This window comes from Danio rerio, chromosome 25, assembly GCF_049306965.1.
Source record: "Danio rerio strain Tuebingen ecotype United States chromosome 25, GRCz12tu, whole genome shotgun sequence".
Taxonomy (NCBI): domain Eukaryota; kingdom Metazoa; phylum Chordata; class Actinopteri; order Cypriniformes; family Danionidae; genus Danio; species Danio rerio.
The window spans coordinates 2,925,001-2,943,952 of NC_133200.1; the positions used below are offsets into that span (position 1 = coordinate 2,925,001).

At 37.8% G+C, this 18,952-nt stretch overlaps 1 protein-coding gene across 47 annotated transcripts in view; it reads right to left on the reverse strand.

Moving 5' to 3' along the window:
* kcnq1.2 (potassium voltage-gated channel, KQT-like subfamily, member 1.2) overlaps window positions 1-18,952 on the reverse strand; it is a 234,843-nt gene that overhangs the window by 151,749 nt on the left and 64,142 nt on the right. For all 47 annotated transcript variants that reach the window (XR_012400074.1, XR_012400073.1, XR_012400078.1 and 44 more), the window contains 3 exons: window positions 8,577-8,687; window positions 5,898-5,993; window positions 2,103-2,234 (listed from right to left, as the gene is read on the reverse strand). Coding sequence is in view for 36 of the 47 variants with exons in the window: in XM_073942557.1 (XP_073798658.1) it covers window positions 2,103-2,234; window positions 5,898-5,993; window positions 8,577-8,687 (339 nt within the window). In the remaining 11 variants the exon portion in view is untranslated. The remainder of the gene's footprint in view (window positions 1-2,102; window positions 2,235-5,897; window positions 5,994-8,576; window positions 8,688-18,952) is intronic.

The window sequence follows — 18,952 nt, forward strand, 5'->3', positions numbered from 1 at the left end:
TTTTATGACATTTAGCATATTGCTAGCATGAACCAGTTTTTTATTAGCATGTTACTATCTAGCATGGTTCACACATTACACGTATTAACATGTTGATAGCTTGTTAGCATTAATTCGCATGTTGTTAGCATGTTTCTAGTATGACTCCCTGCTGAAAAAAACAACAACTTCAACCAGCATAGGCTGGTTGGCCGGTTTTAGCTGGTGCACCAGCCTAGTTTAAGGGATTTAAGCCATTTCCAGGCTGGTTTCCAGCCATTTCCAGCCTGGTCTTAGCTAATTAGGCTGGAAAATGACCAGCTAAAACCAGCTCAACCAGGCTGGAAATAGTTTTGGCTGGGCTCCTAGCCAGGCTAGGCTGGTAAAGCTGGTTTTAGCTGGTGATTTCCCAGCTTGACCAGCTAAAACTAGCCTGGAAATGGCCAAAACCCAACCAGGCTGGTCCACCAGCTAAAACCAGCTAACCAGCCAATGCTGGTTTAAGCTTGTTGTTTCAGCAGGGTTAACACATTGTTTACATAATTAATGTTGATAGATTTTTATCACATTTACCATATTCTTATCATGAATATGCATGTTATTAGCATGATTCTAACATGATTTACACATTGTTTAAATGACTTGGCATGTCGATAGCTTGTTTCCATCACTTTTAGCACATTGTTAGCATGAATTAGCATGTTGTTAGCATGTTTTCCATTATTAACATGTTGTTTACATGAATTAGCATTTTGTTACAATGTTTCTAGCATTTTTAACATCATGTTTACAGAATTAGCATGCTCATTTACACAATATTTATCACACTGGTAACCTGAATTAGCATGCAAACACATTTCTACATACGTTAACAACTTGTTTCTATTACAGTTAACATTGTCAACAATTGTTTCTAACGTGGTGAACAACACTGATTAGCACGATGACTGTTTCCATCACATTTAGCACATGTTGCTAACATGTGTCTAGCATGTTTATCTCATAGTTACATGAATTACCATGTTGCAAGACAGGTGTATAGCATATTTAGCTAACGCATGATTAAACATGTTGTCTGTGTGTTTCCATCACAGTAAGTACATAGTAAGCATAAATTATCAGGCTGCCCTGCTGAAAAATCCAGCTTAGACCAGCCTAGGCTGGTTGGCTGGTTTTAGCTGGTCGACCAGGCTGGTTTTAGAGGGGTTTTGGCCATTTCCAGGCTGGTTTCCAGTCAATTCCAGCCTGGTTTAAGCTGGACATAGCTGGTTTTGGCTGGGCTCCCAGCCTGGCTAGGCTGGTCAAGCTGATTTTAGCTGGTCATCTCCCAGCCAGACCAGCTAAGACCAGGCTGGAAATGGCTGGAAACCAGCCTGGAAATGGCCAAAACCCCTCTAAAACCAGCCTGGTCGCCCAGCTAAAACCAGCCAACCAGCCTAGGCTGGTTTAAGCTCGTTTTTTCTGTAGGGTGTCAGCAGATTTCTAGTAGGCTAACAATAACTAGCATGCTGTTGACAGATTTCTAATGTGGTAAGCAGTTAAAATAATACTTATTTAATCCAGGAAATACAATAAAGTACTGGATAAAATATCAACTTTGAGAGATGTTGATCATCAGATACAGCATGGTCTTAGATTTATTTTTAATACAAAAAAAAAACTATTCTGCAAGTAGAAACTATTTGATATTATGTGTGATCTTTCAAACCAGGAACTATTTCAACAAACAAATGCACAAATATAAATAAGATACTCCAACAAAGACAAATATTACGGGATAAATCGCCCAAAAAAGGCAAGTTATCCATGCCGAAAATAATCTATTATAGATAAAGCTAAAGAGTCACCGCTAATCTAACATCATCTGAAACCCCCATCACACCCTCTACTGTTTACCTTCATCCTCGGAGACTATAGATGCATTCTGGGAACTGACATGTAGCCTATAGAAAAGACTCAACACACAATAAACCCTTGAGAAAAATGCTTTCACTGTGTAGGGCTTTACTACGGAGGCTCATTCAGGACAATCAACAGGAAGGAGCGTGACAATAAGCAAAAACCAATAACACAAAGGCCTTGAAAGAGAGAGAGATCCATTTGCAGAGAGTGTTTGTGCTCACCAGTCGTCTGAAGTTTCCCGGACTGGAGTTTTCAGAGTTTATAATGGGAATATAGTCGCCCGTCAGCACGTACATCTTCCACGTAGCCGTACAGCTGTCTGACTTTTCGCAAGCGTAGCATCTCCACAGCGTCTGGAAAACACGCAGGGTTCTTACACCTTTTCCAAATGTCAGATTTACAGGGGTAGTTCACGCAAAACTGAAGATCCTGTTATCCTTTACTCATCCCTTTCCTGTTCCAAACCAAGTTTCTTTGTTATGTTAAGGCAAAGAGCATAGAATCACCAAGAGGCGACACTCTAGTGCAATATGGGAAACAGCCACTAGATGGCGCAGCGGCTATTTAGGAATGAAAACTCCAACAGCATATTATAAATCTGTAAAATAAACCATTAAAAATGCTGATGATTGTGATAGGAAGTGTTGTATTGTTGTCTTTCAGGTTGTATCTCAGCTTTAATGCACTTTTTTTAAATAAATAAATAAAAAACATAGCAGCTGCTTGCCATCAAGACAGCAATAAGATCCAATGGACAGCCGACAGCTTTCACTCCAAAATGGCGGAATCCAGGGCTGTTGCTGGGCGCTGCTGTTGCAATGGAACGTTCTATTGAGTGTCGCCTCTTGGTCATTCTAAGCTCTTTGGTTTAGGTTTATAACTACTTGAGAGTGAGTAAAAAGTGAGTTTTATTTTTTATTTTTGGTGAACTGTCCCTTTGAAGAGAACCTATTATGTAAAATTCACTTCTATAAGGGGTTTAAACACAATATAACCAGCTTCTAATGGTAAAGATATATTAATTGTGTTTTATATAATCAGACTTGATAAAAGCAGTCTGCAGAAACACTTTAATTGACATTCTCCCTTTGTACGTGTCATCAGAGGGGGAAAATTGACCATCAATCGCTTATTAACATAAGCTGCCATTAGAGTTTACATTAGCCATTAGAGTTTTCAAAGCTACCTGCATGTTTTTCACAGAGATAACATCAGTGCTGTTTTAAACCTGCCACTATGCTGAAACATAGGCATTTTTAGCTCCGCCCTCTTCTGATTGATCTCATTTGAATTTAAAGGGACAGTCACCTAAACGGCCAACCAAAGCTCATTCAGGAAACGCCGCCCTGCGGACATTTCTGGAGAGCGCGATTTACGTGGCTGGAGGTACGCATGGCTGCATTTTGTTTTTTCAAGCGAACTCTACTGGGCGGTGTGACGCCGATCCTCTTCGCGCTCGCCGGCTGACGGCTCACCTCCGTGTGGAGGGCTTTCCCGCCGCAACCAGTTTGTCCAGTTAGCTCGTCGTGTTATGGTGGCAGAGCAGAGGGCCAGAGGAGGAGGAGCCGGCCACGTTCAATGACCGAATTCCAGTCCGGGGAAGATCGGTTCCAGAAATCAGGTAAGACAAAAAACAGAAATGGAAAAATAGACCGAACGAGTTCGTAACAGGGCGAGAATGCGGTGAAATCCAAAAATGCGGTCAAAATCGGATGAGGGCTTTTCTTTTTTTGCACGGCTTTTGTAAACCGTCGCTTGGGTTTAGGGAAAAAGGAGGGTGCCCGGGTCGGCCGATTGGCCGGCCGTCTAGTCAATCGTCATTCATACAGTCAGTCAGACAGATGGTTGCTCGACAGCGGCCTCCGGTGGTTTTTTACGTGAGAACAGCGCGGGAGCGAACATCGTGCGCTTGCGAAAGGCGATCAAGGCGATAAGCCTCTCGTGGATTCGCGAAAAACAAAAACTGCACAAATACGTACCTCCCAGGATGTATTTTGCGGTCTCCAGATATATCCACAGGGCTACGTTTCCAGAATGAGCCTTGGTTGAAAATGGCACCATTAGGATCAAAGCCTTAAAGATTCAGTTTCAAAGAGTTGTGGTATTTTGAGCTGAAATTTCTCACTCTGCACTCTCAGAAATAAAGGTACGTGAGCTGTCACTGGGGTAGTACCTTTTTAAAAGGTACACATTTGTACATCAAGAGTCCATATTGGTACCACAAAAGTATGTATTAATACCTACAATTTTTAACAGGAACAATTTTGTACTTTTTAGGTACCAATATGCACCCTTGAGGTATTAATATGGACCTATTAAGTATAAATTTGTACCTTTTAAAAAAGTACCACCCCAGTGACAGCTCTCGAATCTTTATTTCTAAGAGTGGGGGACATTAGAGACTTCTTTTAAATCTTTTTAGGTCCCTTTAAGCACTTTCCAGGTGCAACTTTTCCAGCACTTAATCAGATAGTATTTGCTACAGTGCAGTGTTCAGGATTCTTACACGATTTTAAGGTCAAATTTAAGCACTTTAAGCACATTCCAGGTGCATTTTCAAATTATTCCAGCCCTTAAGATGTGAGGTAAATACATTTTTACATACATCCTTCATCACCTTATTTCAGATGTTACTTGTTACAGTACTCTGTAATACAGTGTTTCTCAACCATGTTCCTGGAGGAGCACCAGGTCTGCACATTTTCCATGTCTCCTTAAACAAACACACCTGATTCAGATCATCAGCAGAGACTAAAAGGAATGTAATGGGTGTGATCAACAAAGGGAACATCCAAAACATGCAGTGCTGGTGGTCCTCCAAGACCGAGGTTGAGAAACACTGCTGTATTATAGAATAGTACTCTTAAAACAGCTTTTGATGGCATGTTTGCCCCAAGCCCATCATTAAATTACTGTTATTTACTCCCATAAATATTGGTTATTCAAATTGTAAATGTGTCATCTTTCACCTTAAATATAAATTTATGTTAATTTCATGCCTTTTTCATTCTCGGAGTGATAATCTCAAGGCATTATATTTATGCAAATGCAAAAAGATTTATTTTATTTAAATAGCTTATTATTATTACACTGTAAAAATGCTTTACTCACTTTTTTCCAAATGTGTAAAACTTCTTAAATTCTGAAGCATTTTCTAGACAAGCGAAACATCATCTTGCTTTAAGAAATAATGCCAAAATTAAGTGAGTTTTTCCTTAAAACAAGCAAAATAATCTGCCAATGTGGTCAGCAAAATAATCTTTTGTCAATAGAAATAACAAGATTGTGTTGCGTACCCCCATTTGCAGATTATTTTGCTTAGGAAAAAAGGTCAAACTCACTTAATATTGGCATATTATTTCTTAAAACAAGATTGCTTGTCTCTTAATTTAAGAAATTGTAGATATTTGGACTAGAAACCAGGCAAAAAAAAAATCTAAGAAATTAAGTAAGATAAACTATGAAAGCAACACAAATGCATTTTCAAGAAGTTTCAAGCACTTTATCCAAAACCTAAACACTTTTTTTAAACATTGAATACACTACATTACAGGTGAAGCAATTTTAAGGATTTCCAGCACTAGTATGAACCCTGAAAATGATTATTATCATAATTATAATTAACAATTCCATCCATTTATATAGCACATTTCTGGACACTCAAATCATTTTACACATTTGGGGGAAATCTCCTCATCCACCACCAGTGTGCAGCATCCACCTGGAGCCATATTGCGCCAGACCACACCAGCTGATTGGTGGAGAGGAGACAGAGTGCTGAAGACAATTATGATATGGGGATGTTTAGGAGGCCATGATGGACAGAGGCCAGTGGGCAAATTTGGCAAGGATGCCAGGGTGAAACCCCTTCTCTTTTTCGAAGGACATCCTGGGATTTTTAACGACCAGAGAGTCAGGACCTCGGTTTAACATCTCATCCGAAAGATTGAATGAGTGTAATTGAATGCGTTGTGACCATAGTATTAGTACAAAGAAAGAGAGAAGTGTTTTTTCACCTGTATTAGAGAGGCCGCGGCTGGAATCTGACGGTTAAAATGCTTTTGCCTCTGTTTCTGCTGGACTTTAAGAGCAAAACCAGACCCCAGAATGCCCTGTGCACAGAGAGGACAAAAACATTTAATAAAAAATTATAATAAAAACAAACAAATACATAGATTAATTAATTGGCCAGCCCAGTCACCAGATATGAACATTATTGAGCATGTCTGGGGTAAAATGAAGGAGGAGGCATTGAGGATGAACACAAAGGATCTTGATGAACTCTGGGAGTCCTGCAGGAACGCTTTCTTTGCCATTCCATATGACTTTATTAATCAGTGATGTGAGTCATGTCAGAGATGTATGGATGCAGTCCTCCAAGCTCATGATGGAGTCAGACACAATATTCATTCTCTCTCCACTGCAGCAGGACTTTATACTCTATACTGGACATTATTTCTGTTCAGTGACCAGACTTTAGTCTGAGCAAAGTCAGAATATAGTTAAAAATCACATATTTTTTATTTTTGTCGGATGTAGTTGACCAATTATGTGCTGTGGGTAAAAGGTGCGTTTCAATGCGGCTACCACCCCACTTATATTTCAAACTTGTGGGAAGCCCTAATATATAACTAAACTAGAACCTAAAGTTCATTGATAAAATTTGATGTTGGCTTGAGAAAGTCAAACGTTTATGGCATTGTTAGGTGGTTGCTAAGCAGTTGCTAAATGGCAATGCTCGTGTACATGTTTGATCAAATGGTAATACTGACTAGGCATTTCTAGCATATGTTAGTGCATTTAGATAATCATTCACAGCATGTAGCTAATCGTTATTAGCACTTGGCTTCCATTATCATTGTTACCATGCATAGTACACAGGAAGTCCCATTTGCTAGCATGAGTCAAACAAGCCAATGCCCAGGTCCCTACGATGTTCTGATGTAGAGATATTGCTATTTTTAAATGGTTGCTAGGTTAAACTGTTTTATTGCTATGGGGACATTTGACAGGTTAGTGATGATACATCAAAGCTTCTTGGCAATATGAGTGATCTTAATCAACCCCGATGTTTCTATGACAGTCTTTATGAGTGTCAAAAACTGGACTTGAACATTATGTATTCCTGGTGTTGGGTTGTGGCTGGAAGGGCATTCGCTGTGTAAAACAAATGCTGGATAAGTTGGTGGTTCATTCCGTTGTGGCGACCCCTGATTAATAAAGGGGCTAAGGGAATGAACATTATGTAAAAATGGCTTGCCGTATTTTTTTGAAAATACAATGGTCAATAAGTGTGAAGGTGATACATGCAAAAATGGCTTGCCATATCAGTAAAAAATATGGAGTTTAAGTCAAAAATGGCTTGCCATATTTTGAGAAAAAAAAATGCTTAAAAATTATTTATTGGAAAACTATAAGTCTGATAAACCTTAAAGATATAGCAACAAAATCTACCGCATCTAAATACAGCTTTTGGCCAAATTTGGGGCTTGTATAATTTTTTTATATGCCCGGATTATAAAAATTTAATATTTAACATTTTTTTATTAAAAAAACTATAAGTCTTACAGGCATGAGGAGATATAGCAACAATCTTGAATGCAGAAGGCACATTTTGACCACATTTGGGCCTTGTGGCATGAACGGCATAGGAGGAGATACGTTTGTTTTCAAGGACACAGTAGCATAACAGTATGTTGGCTTTCTCAAAACTTATCCAGCATTTGTTTTACACAGCGAATGCCCTTCCAGCCACAACCCAACACCAGGAATACATAATGTTCAAGTCCAGTTTTTGACACTCATAAAGACTGCCATAGAAACATCGGGGTTGATTTAGATCACTCATATTGACAAGAAGCTTTGATGTATCTTCACTAACCTGTCAAATGTCCCCATAGCAATAAAACAGTATAACCTAGCAACCATTTAAAAATAGCAATATCTCTACATCAGAACATCGTAGGGACCTGGGCATTATGCCATAATTGTTTTAGCAACTGCCTAGCAACGACTTAGCAACCGCCGCCGTGCTTCCTGCCAACTGCCATTCCCAGTCCTAGCGCAGTCACGTTGGCTTTCTCAAGCCAACATCAAAGTTTATCAATAAACTTTAGGTTCTAGTTATTTATGTGAAATAATAATATTATGAATACACTACTGGACAAAAGTCTTGTCACCTATTTAAGTTTTAGGAACCACAAATAATAACTTGACTTCTAGTTGATCATTTGGTATCAGAAGTGGCTTATATGAAAGGCAAAGGCATCTAGATGAAGCTTATTGACCAAAATAATATATATATATGCTTTACAATATTATAATATACTCATTAAATATAACAAATACTACCATATATTGTTTGTTAATACATCAATTCACTTTATTGTGCTTATGACACTGTATTTAAGACTATAATTAAAAGTATGCAGCTATGTTGGTGCATAATTATCACTCAGTCCTGATTTGTTCAGTTATTGTGCTTTATCCTGTCACAGATGCATGTTATATAATGTGTAACATGAGCACCGCGGGCCCCCGCGGCCCCTAGAGGCCCTATCACTCTTAAATGGACCACATTAACCCCAGACCCCATTACTGGAGGGCCTCTATAGGAAAACACTGCCCTGGGGCGCCAGACAAGCTCACAGAATGTGTGTGTGCGCGCAGAGAAAGAGAGGAGCCAGTGTGTTTACCGCAGGCAGAGCGAAGAAGGAGATGGCAAACACGCTGAAACAGGAGGCGATGGCCTTCCCGATCCACGTCTGAGGGACTTTGTCTCCGTAGCCGATCGTGGTCACAGTAACCTAGGAGAAACACACAGCTCGGCATTCACATTCATCATTTCTAATGCTGTTTGCTAAGATGTGATAAAATAGAGACACCACAAAGACCTGAGAGAACACCTAGCAACCGCCCGGGGCGCCCTAGCAACCCATGCTATGAGTCACTTAGTCAGAAAACGTGAGCAAAATGAAAAACATATTCAGATTACTTTTTTTTTCCTTTAATGCATTTTGTTGATTTTAAAGGAGGGTTATTATGCAAAAATCCCTTATTAAACTGTTGTGTGTCAGCAGTGTGGGAATATAACCATTTTCTAAAGGTAAACATTTATTAATTGTATTTTTTTTATAATCAAACTTGATAAAATCAGTTTGCAGAAAGACTTTGGGCCCTATCATACGCAACGCAATTGTTGTTGGCTAGTTTCAGCTTGGCGCAAGAGTCATTTTGACGTGTTGCAGCACGCTGCTTCAATAGCAAATGCATTTGCGCTCATATGTGCGTCCACAGGCGTTCTGGTCTTAAAAAAGGAGGTGTGTTGAGGCGCATTGCTATTTTGAGAAACTATATTAGACTGTTCTATAGACCAAAACAAAGCCGGTCTATTGTCCAGCGCAGAGCGTTAGATCAGAACAAAGCTAGTCTAAAGTCCAGCGCAGAGCGTTAGTTGTGCGTGTCACTTACACATTGCTTAATACACACAAGATGTAGAGCAATACGCAAATATCTTTACAAATGAAAAATAATTAAAATTTTAAGGATATATATAGGATATAATAAGGCTATATATATATATATATATATATATATATATATATATATATATATATATATATATATATATATATATATATATATATATATATATATACACACATATATATATAAAAATATATATATATAAAAAAAAATATATATATATATATATATATATATATATATATATATATATATATATAAAATATATATATATATATATATATAAATATATATATATATATAAATAAATAAATATATATATATATATATATATATATATATATATATATACATACATATATATATATATATATATATATATACATATATATATATATATATATATATATATATATATATATATATATATATGATATAAATATAAGGGATTAAAATATTATAAAAATTATTATTTTCTAGCCTACATAAATATAAAAACCATACTTTCAAGCCTTCTTCATCTCGGGAGGCTTTTTCAGTTCATTCATAACAATTTGCTTTTGTATAATGTTATTATTATTAGCAGTATTATTTATTATATCCATATTTATATTTGTTTTATTAAAAACAAGCTTAGATTTGCCCACCTGCAGGTTTTAGACCATATGGGCACAGCAGGGGCCTCATGTACGAAGACTTGCGTGGAAATCTTACTAAAACATTGCGTACGCACAAAGCTGTAAATGTGCGTACGCAGAAAAAATTTCAGATGTAGGAAACACTGCGTACGCCGAATCTCACGCATATTCTTTTGTACATCCGAATAAACGTGAAACTGAGCGCATCATGCAAGAGCACAAAACCCCTCCCTGCCTCCTCCCCCGTATGAATATGCTAATGACTATGCTAATTGCAAAACCCAACGAAAAAGCAACGGCAAAATCAAGCAAAAAGAGAAACTTTGAACAGAATGTGAATTGGAGGTGCTGCTTACGGAGGTAGACTGGAGAAAAGCGGTGTTATTTGCAAGTTTGTTCTCCGGAATTAACAACAAAAGAAAGAAATAGAGTGGGAGAGTTTAGCTGATGCGGTTAACACAGTTGGGTCTAAACATCGCACTGAGTGAATTAAAAAAAGAAATAGTGTGGTTTATATCTGTAAAATGTTGCAGTACTCTTAACAGTCTCAGTGGCGCAGCTCGTAAGACGCATGTGATCATGAATTGATACGTTCGAGCATGATCTCGGCTCGAATCCAGCGTCTGATGATCTCTTTCTTGTTTTTTCCCCCGCTACATATCAGATTTTGCCAACTATTTATCACGAGAAAGACAAGTAAGAATCAATAATAAGTTTGTGCATCATATTTTATTTTGCACATTTATTGAATGGAAATGTTTCTGATTCACGCATGCAAATTCATCTTCAGATAGTGTCTTTATAGCAATGTGCGTGCAGTAGATTGCTCAGATTACATTGGGAAAACAGGTGACTGCTGCAAATTGTGCTTTAATGTTTAGCTGGTCAAATGTATGGTATGGAAACCTTATATACCTGCTGAACCCGTCTCATACAGCTGCCATTGCAAGGCTCAGACACTTTGTAGAGAGGAATTTAACACAACTGCCTCTAGGAGTCGCCAATGGAAATAAAACAGACACGCACAAAAAAATGTGCGTACGCCAGCCAGAAAGCTGCCGTGGAGCTGCGCACATTCCCACGTTCAGTTCATCGTTAGTAAATCCAAACGTGAGCGATTCTGAGCGTGAAACCTGCCGTACGCAAAGTTTTTGTGCGTACGCAGCGTTGATACATGAGGCCCCAGGTGTTTTTAGATATAACTCAGGTTTTTGAGCACACTTCGTTATTATTGTTCATTTACTCGTTTGCTGGGAATTAGAACTGAATTTAGAAATAGTTTTGAAACAAATCTTTGCGCTAAACAAACTAAATTAATTATTTATTGTCACGGTTGTGGATCTATCTGCTCTCTTTTGATGTGTCTGCGCTGGGTGACAGTTTATTCTATGTAGCGATTGTGTGTTTCTAGCGTGTGTGCATCAGTTTCTGTGTTTGTGTGGGAGTCGCGTGACTGTCAGTGGTTGTTTGTTTTCATGTCATCAGCTGAGCGGTCACATGATCGTTGTCACCGGTATCGTTGCTTAGCACCGCTCAGCTGATAATCAGCGCGCTACAGGTGCAGCGCATTACCACTCCTATAAGTGTTCAGCGTTCCTGTCTCACTTTGTCAGTTTGTTGTATGTTCACGGTCTTCTGTGTTTTATCAGGCTCTCCTAGTTGGTTTCGCTGCTGGTGAGTGGGCTGGTTGATTCATTTGTTGCTGCTTCTCGATGCTTTCTATTTTCATCACAGATGAATGTTTGATCCCCTCTGTTGACGTTTATCATGAAGGTTTAATCGCCACTGCCAATCCAGCTCTGTTCTGTTTTTTCTCCCTGTAAAGATCAAATATACCTCCAGCTACTCACCTATTTTCCTGTTTTGTGAGATTTTCATTAAAAGACTGTTATTCGCTTGCAATTGGGTTCCTCATCTTTTATGTGACTGTGACATTTATAGGCTAATTGATGCCTTTGCGTACAAGGTTTCCCTATCCACAAGAGCGAAAGTGAAAGTAAACAATTAGGCGGCTCATCTCTCATTCTCACCTGTAGATGCTCTGTTTAACTGTTTTCTCTCTAGTGAAGTGTTCAGTTTTTCCACTTACAAAGTCCGTCATGTAAATAGCAAATGCGCAACGCAACTGACTCTTAAAGGGAATGGGAGACTCTGATTGGTTTATTCCCAAAACACACCTATAACTCATTAAGAAAATAAGCTCAACCCTGTTAGACCAAGCGCCACGGCGCAAAGCGGATTTTCCCATCCTTAAAATAGCAAAAGTGGATTCGGACACGCCCTTAATGCGTTTGCGCCCTGCACTTTGCGCATGGATCGTCAAAATTGAGCCCTTTGATTGGCATTCTCCCTTTGTACGTGTCATCAGAGGGGGGAAAGCCCCTCCCACTAGTGCCCATCTAAATGTAATTTTGCTCCGAATAAACTCCCTATAAAATTAACTAACTTTTACCAACAAGCATTACTGGCTTGGAAAATATGCTATTCCCATAACTTTTCTCCACATAAAACATGTTTATGCAACAACATGGATATTATAATTAGGAATAAATCTTAATTTTTTTCTGAGTGGAACGACACATAGATATTAGGGGTGTCAAAATTAATTGTTTCTTCTGTGCACCGCGATGCAGACGGGGACAATTCGGTATCGGTTCAGTAATAATAATAACTGCTTATTGTGTACTGGCGTCATTCATCTCATATGCATTATGTCGTCGTAGCTTACTATGGCAAGGAAGGCGAGCGCAAGTAATTACAATGCTACAACTACTTAAAAACGCAGAAACTGCACAATTTCACTGCATGTGTGTTTGCTGGATCAGTCTTTCACTGACACTTACAGCAGAAGCTCCTATTTCACTGCGACTGAGAGAATGAAAGTACTCCATTTCTCTCTCATTTTCATATTTCACATTGTAGGCGCTTTATTGGCATGACAAATAACTGTACTGTATTGCCGAAGCAGTACAGCGTCGCTGCGTACAAACAAAACAGTGCAAAAAAGGCAGTAGTGCAAACAAATGTGAGCATAAAATATAATACAGAAATAAAGAAAATAAAATAAAAAAATAAAAATAGATTAATAAAAAAATATATAGATCAGCAAAAATAAAAAGATTAATAAAAATTAAAATTGATTAATGGTAATTTGTAAAACAGGATAAAGGTGATGACAATACTGGTCTCTTTCTCTCTCTCTCTATCTGGTGATGACTCTCACTCTCTATCTCTCTCACTCACTCACTGAGGGCCCATTTGACCTGCTGGCGTGACTTTTCCTCTCCTCTCTGCTTTTTTACAGCGATACTTCTGGATACAGACACGAGCGCGTGCCTCACCCCCGAACACCCTCTCCCCGAAGTCGATTTCTCTCTTTTGTATGTTGTAGTGCTGTATTTATACCGATTTGCTCACATATCAGGAATGTGTGTTGTGTTTAGCGTTTTTCCTTATCGCAAACACAACAGCAGTCTGGTAACGTTAGTGAATTCGTTGTTATTTTCAGGATTAATTATTGTGATATCCCGATTGCAACAGAGAAATATTGTAGACTAACACTGTAAGAGGAGATCTCTGTAGATGGATGGCATTTCATGTCACGTTCAGCCTTATAATCTTAAAGTCTGAGCAAAATCATCAGTTTTGTCATCACTTTAGACAGAGTCAATCAAACACTATCTCTAAAGTGACGCTGGTAAATTATTAACGGCTTCTGCTGTTCTGACATCAGCTGCAGATGTGAAAGAATGGCGGAAGAAAGTAGTTCCTAATAATAAAGGGTTTTTAGACTCTCCGTGTTTGATTTTCTTATTTATGTTCACGATTGTGTTGTTAAACTGTTGTATAAACGCAATATCACACTCGTAGCAGTGCGATATTGCTGTATATCAGCACTGGTGGGATGCTAACGGCCTTGTGCCAATGCACGCCTCTAACCAGTGCTGATATACAGCCATATCGGACTCCTACTCGTGTGATATTGCTCATATATATGTCATATATGTAATTTTCATATATTTCCAAGTCTCATTTTTCTGTATGGGGTTCTGTAAAATTACTGTGAATGCCGTACTGAGCACTGTTTACACAGATCTTTTCTAAAACTGTCTTTTTTTCCCCAGGACAAACATCAGAGAAGCATCAGATGTAAGCAAACGTGTCTCATTCTCCATCTCATTGTGTAAAAGAGACAATCGAGACATTAAAGGATCTCATTTAGGCTTTTTTTCTTTCTTTCTGGCTGGTCGGGTTGAGCTGAAGGGGAGCCGTTTGGTTGTTCTGAGTGTTTTTCTTTTGTGGATTTGCAGGTGCAGAGCACAGCTGGCGCGACACATCCAGAGCCCAACGATGAAACGGCATGAATCATAACCAGACGCAGCGCAGCTCTCGCTAACTTAACAAAGCTGCTGCTGTTTCCTCTGGCCGCTCGCCTTCTCTTTTAAGCAGAGAAGATCAATGTTTTTTGTGTGCAATGAAAGCTTTCAAAGGGTTTCGGCTAAACCGTGGAGAAGCTTAAATGATTTTGTTTAACATCTTTAGACGTTAAATTTGCTTGGACACACTAAGCTAAAAACATCTAAAAGTCTTGCTGGTTGTGAGGGTGGGTTTTTATTTTCCGCCCATTTTTTTCCAGTTGCTAACAGCAGATGTGTGTCCTGTGAACATTATGTTCTTTTTCAATTATTTCCCAAGTGATGTTTGGCAGGTTGCTAGCATTGTTTACATGAAATAGCAACTTTCTAACATTGTTACCAACAATTATCATGTTGTTAACATGTTTCTAGCATGGTCAACACTTTGTTTATGCAAATTAGCATGTTTCCAAAATTGTTAACAGTAATTAGCATGGTTTCTAGCATGGTCAACACTTCGTTGATGTGAATTAGCATGTTTCTAAAATTGTTAACAGTAATTAGCATGGTTTCTAGCATGGTCAACACTTTGTTTACGCAAATTAGCATGTTTCTAAAATTTTTAACTGTAATTAGCATGGTTTCTAGCATGGTCAACACTGTTTACGCGAATTAGCATGTTTCTAAAATTTTTAACAGTAATTAGCATGGTTTCTAGCATGGTCAACACTGTTTACGCGAATTAGCATGTTTCTAAAATTGTTAACAGTAATTAGCATGGTTTCTAGCATGTTCAACACTTTGTTTACGCAAATTAGCATGTTTCTAAAATTGTTAACAGTAATTAGCATGGTTTCTAACATGTTCAACACTTTGTTTACGCAAATTAGCATGTTTCTAAAATTGTTAACAGTAATTAGCATGGTTTCTAGCATGTTCAACACTTTGTTTACGCAAATTAGCATGTTTCTAAAATTGTTAACAGTAATTAGCATGGTTTCTAGCATGGTCAACACTTTGTTTACGCGAATTAGCATGTTTCTAAAATTGTTAACAGTAATTAACATGGTTTCTAGCATGGTCAACACTTTGTTGATGTGAATTAGCATGTTTCTAAAATTGTTAACAGTAATTAGCATGGTTTCTAGCATGGTCAACACTTTGTTTACGCAAATTAGCATGTTTCTAAAATTGTTAACAGTAATTAGCATGGTTTCTAGCATGGTCAACACTTTGTTTACGCGAATTAGCATGTTTCTAAAATTTTTAACAGTAATTAGCATGGTTTCTAGCGTGGTCAACACTGTTTACGCGAATTAGCATGTTTCTAAAATTGTTAACAGTAATTAGCATGGTTTCTAGCATGTTCAACACTTTGTTTACGTAAATTAGCATGTTTCTAAAATTGTTAACAGTAATTAGCATGGTTTCTAGCATGTTCAACACTTTGTTTACGCAAATTAGCATGTTTCTAAAATTGTTAACAGTAATTAGCATGGTTTCTAGCATGGTCAACACTTTGTTGATGTGAATTAGCATGTTTCTAAAATTGTTAACAGTAATTAGCATGGTTTCTAGCATGGTCAACACTTCATTTACGCAAAGTAGCATGTTTTTAAAATTGTTAACAATAATTAGCATGGTTTCTAGCATGGTGAACACTTGTTGATGTTAATTATCATGTTTCTAAAATTGTTAAAAGTAATTAGCATGTTGTTTACATGTTTCTAGTATGGTCAGCAATGTTAACATGAATTAGCATATTGGTAGTATGCTTCTAGATCAGTTGTTTAGATATATTAGCAACTATGTTTTTAACATTGTCATCATTATTAGTATGTCGTTAACATGTTTTTAGCACGATCAACATTGTTTGCATGATTTAGCAACGTTCTAACATTGTTACATTAATTAGCATATTGTTATTATGTTTCTATATTGGTTGTTTACATGAATTAGCAACTTTATAAGATGTTTCTAAAATTTGTTAATATTATTAGCATGTTGTTAACATGTTACTAGCATGGTCAAAACTTTGTTTACATGAAATAACAACTTTCTAACACTGTTAACACTAATTAGCATGATGTTAACATTTTTTTTACTAAGGTCAACACATTATTTACATGAATTAACAGCTTGACTGCATGTTTAACATAGTTAACAGTAATTAGCATGTATTTAACATGTTTCTAGCAAGATTAACACTTTGTTTACGTGAATTAGCATGTTTCTAACATAGTTAACGGTAATTAGCATGTTGTTAATATGTTTGTAGCAAGATTCAACATTTTGTTTACACGAATTAGCATGTTTCTAACATAATTAACAGTAATTAGCATGTTGTTAACATGTTTTACTAAGGTCAACACATTGTTTATATGAATTAGCAACTAGATGGCATGTTTCTAACATTGTTTACATTAACTAGCATATTGATAGTTTGACTTTCACATTTAGCATATTATCAACATGAATTAGCATGTTGCTATCATGTTTAACATTTAAGCAAATGCATGAATAAACGTTGTTGTTAGCATGTTTCTATCTTTCTATAGCCTCATAAAAATGATTGACATTGACAATTTAGGGTTTAACTGTGCATTAAGCAGCACAATTATGTTTGAATGTGTTATGTTTATGTCTATAAGCAAATTTACAGGTGAATCGAACCCTAAAATATATAAAGTATGCTACTAGCTATATTTCTCAACTTGCTCTTAAACATGCCAGAAACCATAAATCTTGATTGAGAAAGAAGAAGAGCAGATAAATTTAGCAAGAATAAAGAAAAGCTGGAAAAAACTGGCGCTATAATCGTAGCCCACACGCTCTGAATGCCACACACACACACACACACACTGGGATGTTAGCTTTGGTTTTGCCACACACGTAGAGCATCGACTGAACTCTGTGACTCAATAACTCGCCATGAATCAGTCGGTTGGAGAATATTAGCAGTCCCAAAGTTACGCGCACACACACACACACACACACACACGCACGCACAACACCCCCCCCCCCCACACACGCACACAAATACACAGACTCTCTCACACACACATACACAGACTCTCTCTCTCAAACACACACACACAGACTCTCACACACACACAACCACACTCACACAAAAACAAACAGACTCTCTCTCACACACAGACACACATACACATATACACTCTCTTTCACAAATAGACAAACACACAGACTTTCAAACACACACACAGACATACACGCACACATATACACAAACACAGAAACACATACACGCACACAGACAAACATACATACACATGCACAACCACACACAGACTCTAACAAATAGACACACACACACACACACACACACTCTCTCTCTCTTGCTGAAACATACACACGAACAAACACACAAACATATACACAATCACAGAAACACAACCATGCACAGACTCACTCACTCACTCACACACACACACACACACACACACACACACACACACACACACACACACACACACAACTAGCCTCTTTTACAAATAGACGCACAAACACTCACACACACACACAGATCCTCTCTCAAACACACACACAAATAGACACACACACACATATACACAAACACAGAAACACATACATGCACACTCACACAAAGACACACACACAGAGACAAACATACATACACACACACCAACAGACTCTCTCTCACACACACATAGAAACACAAACAGACACACAAACAGACAGACAGACACACACACACAAACAGACTCTCTCAAACACACGCACAAACATATACACAAACACAGAAACACACACACATACAAATACATAGACACACACATCTCCCAAACACACACACACACACACATACTCTGTCTCACACACAGAAATACACACAGACTCCCTCTCTCTCTCAAACACACACACACACACACACACACACACACACGCACACACACACACACACACACACACATACATTTACACGCACACACAGTCTCTCTGGATTAAACTCTCCAGATTAAACTCTCTCGCCATCAGAGCACTTGTCTAACGCCTCGTCCTGCTTTGTCTGTCTTGAATGAAAAGAGTGCAAACACACCTCATCATCAGAAAGCCCTCTCCAATGGACACACACACACACACACACACACACACACACACACACACACACAGCTACAGGGCTGTTTGTTTTCCTATGTTTGCCGAGACTCAGCATTTTGTGCTGGATTAAAGATAAAAACGAATGAGCGGGGGCTTCAGCCGACGCCTAAACTCAGAAATAAACAAATGTACACGACCGGTCAAAAGTTTGGGGTCAGAAGGATTTTAAAATGTTTTAAAATCAGCTTCTCCTGCTCACCAAGGCTGAATTTATTTCCTCAAAAATACAGTACAAAGTATAAAACTGTGAAATGTTAATGCACTATAAAATAACTGTTCAGCAGTAGATTATCATTTCATTTAATCATTTATTTCAATGAATTTAATGATGAATTTACAGCTTCATTACTCCAGTCGTCAGAGTCACAGAAATCACTCTAATATTCATTCATTCATTCATTCATTCATTCATTTTCTTTAAAGCTTAGTCCCTTTATTAATCAAGGGTCG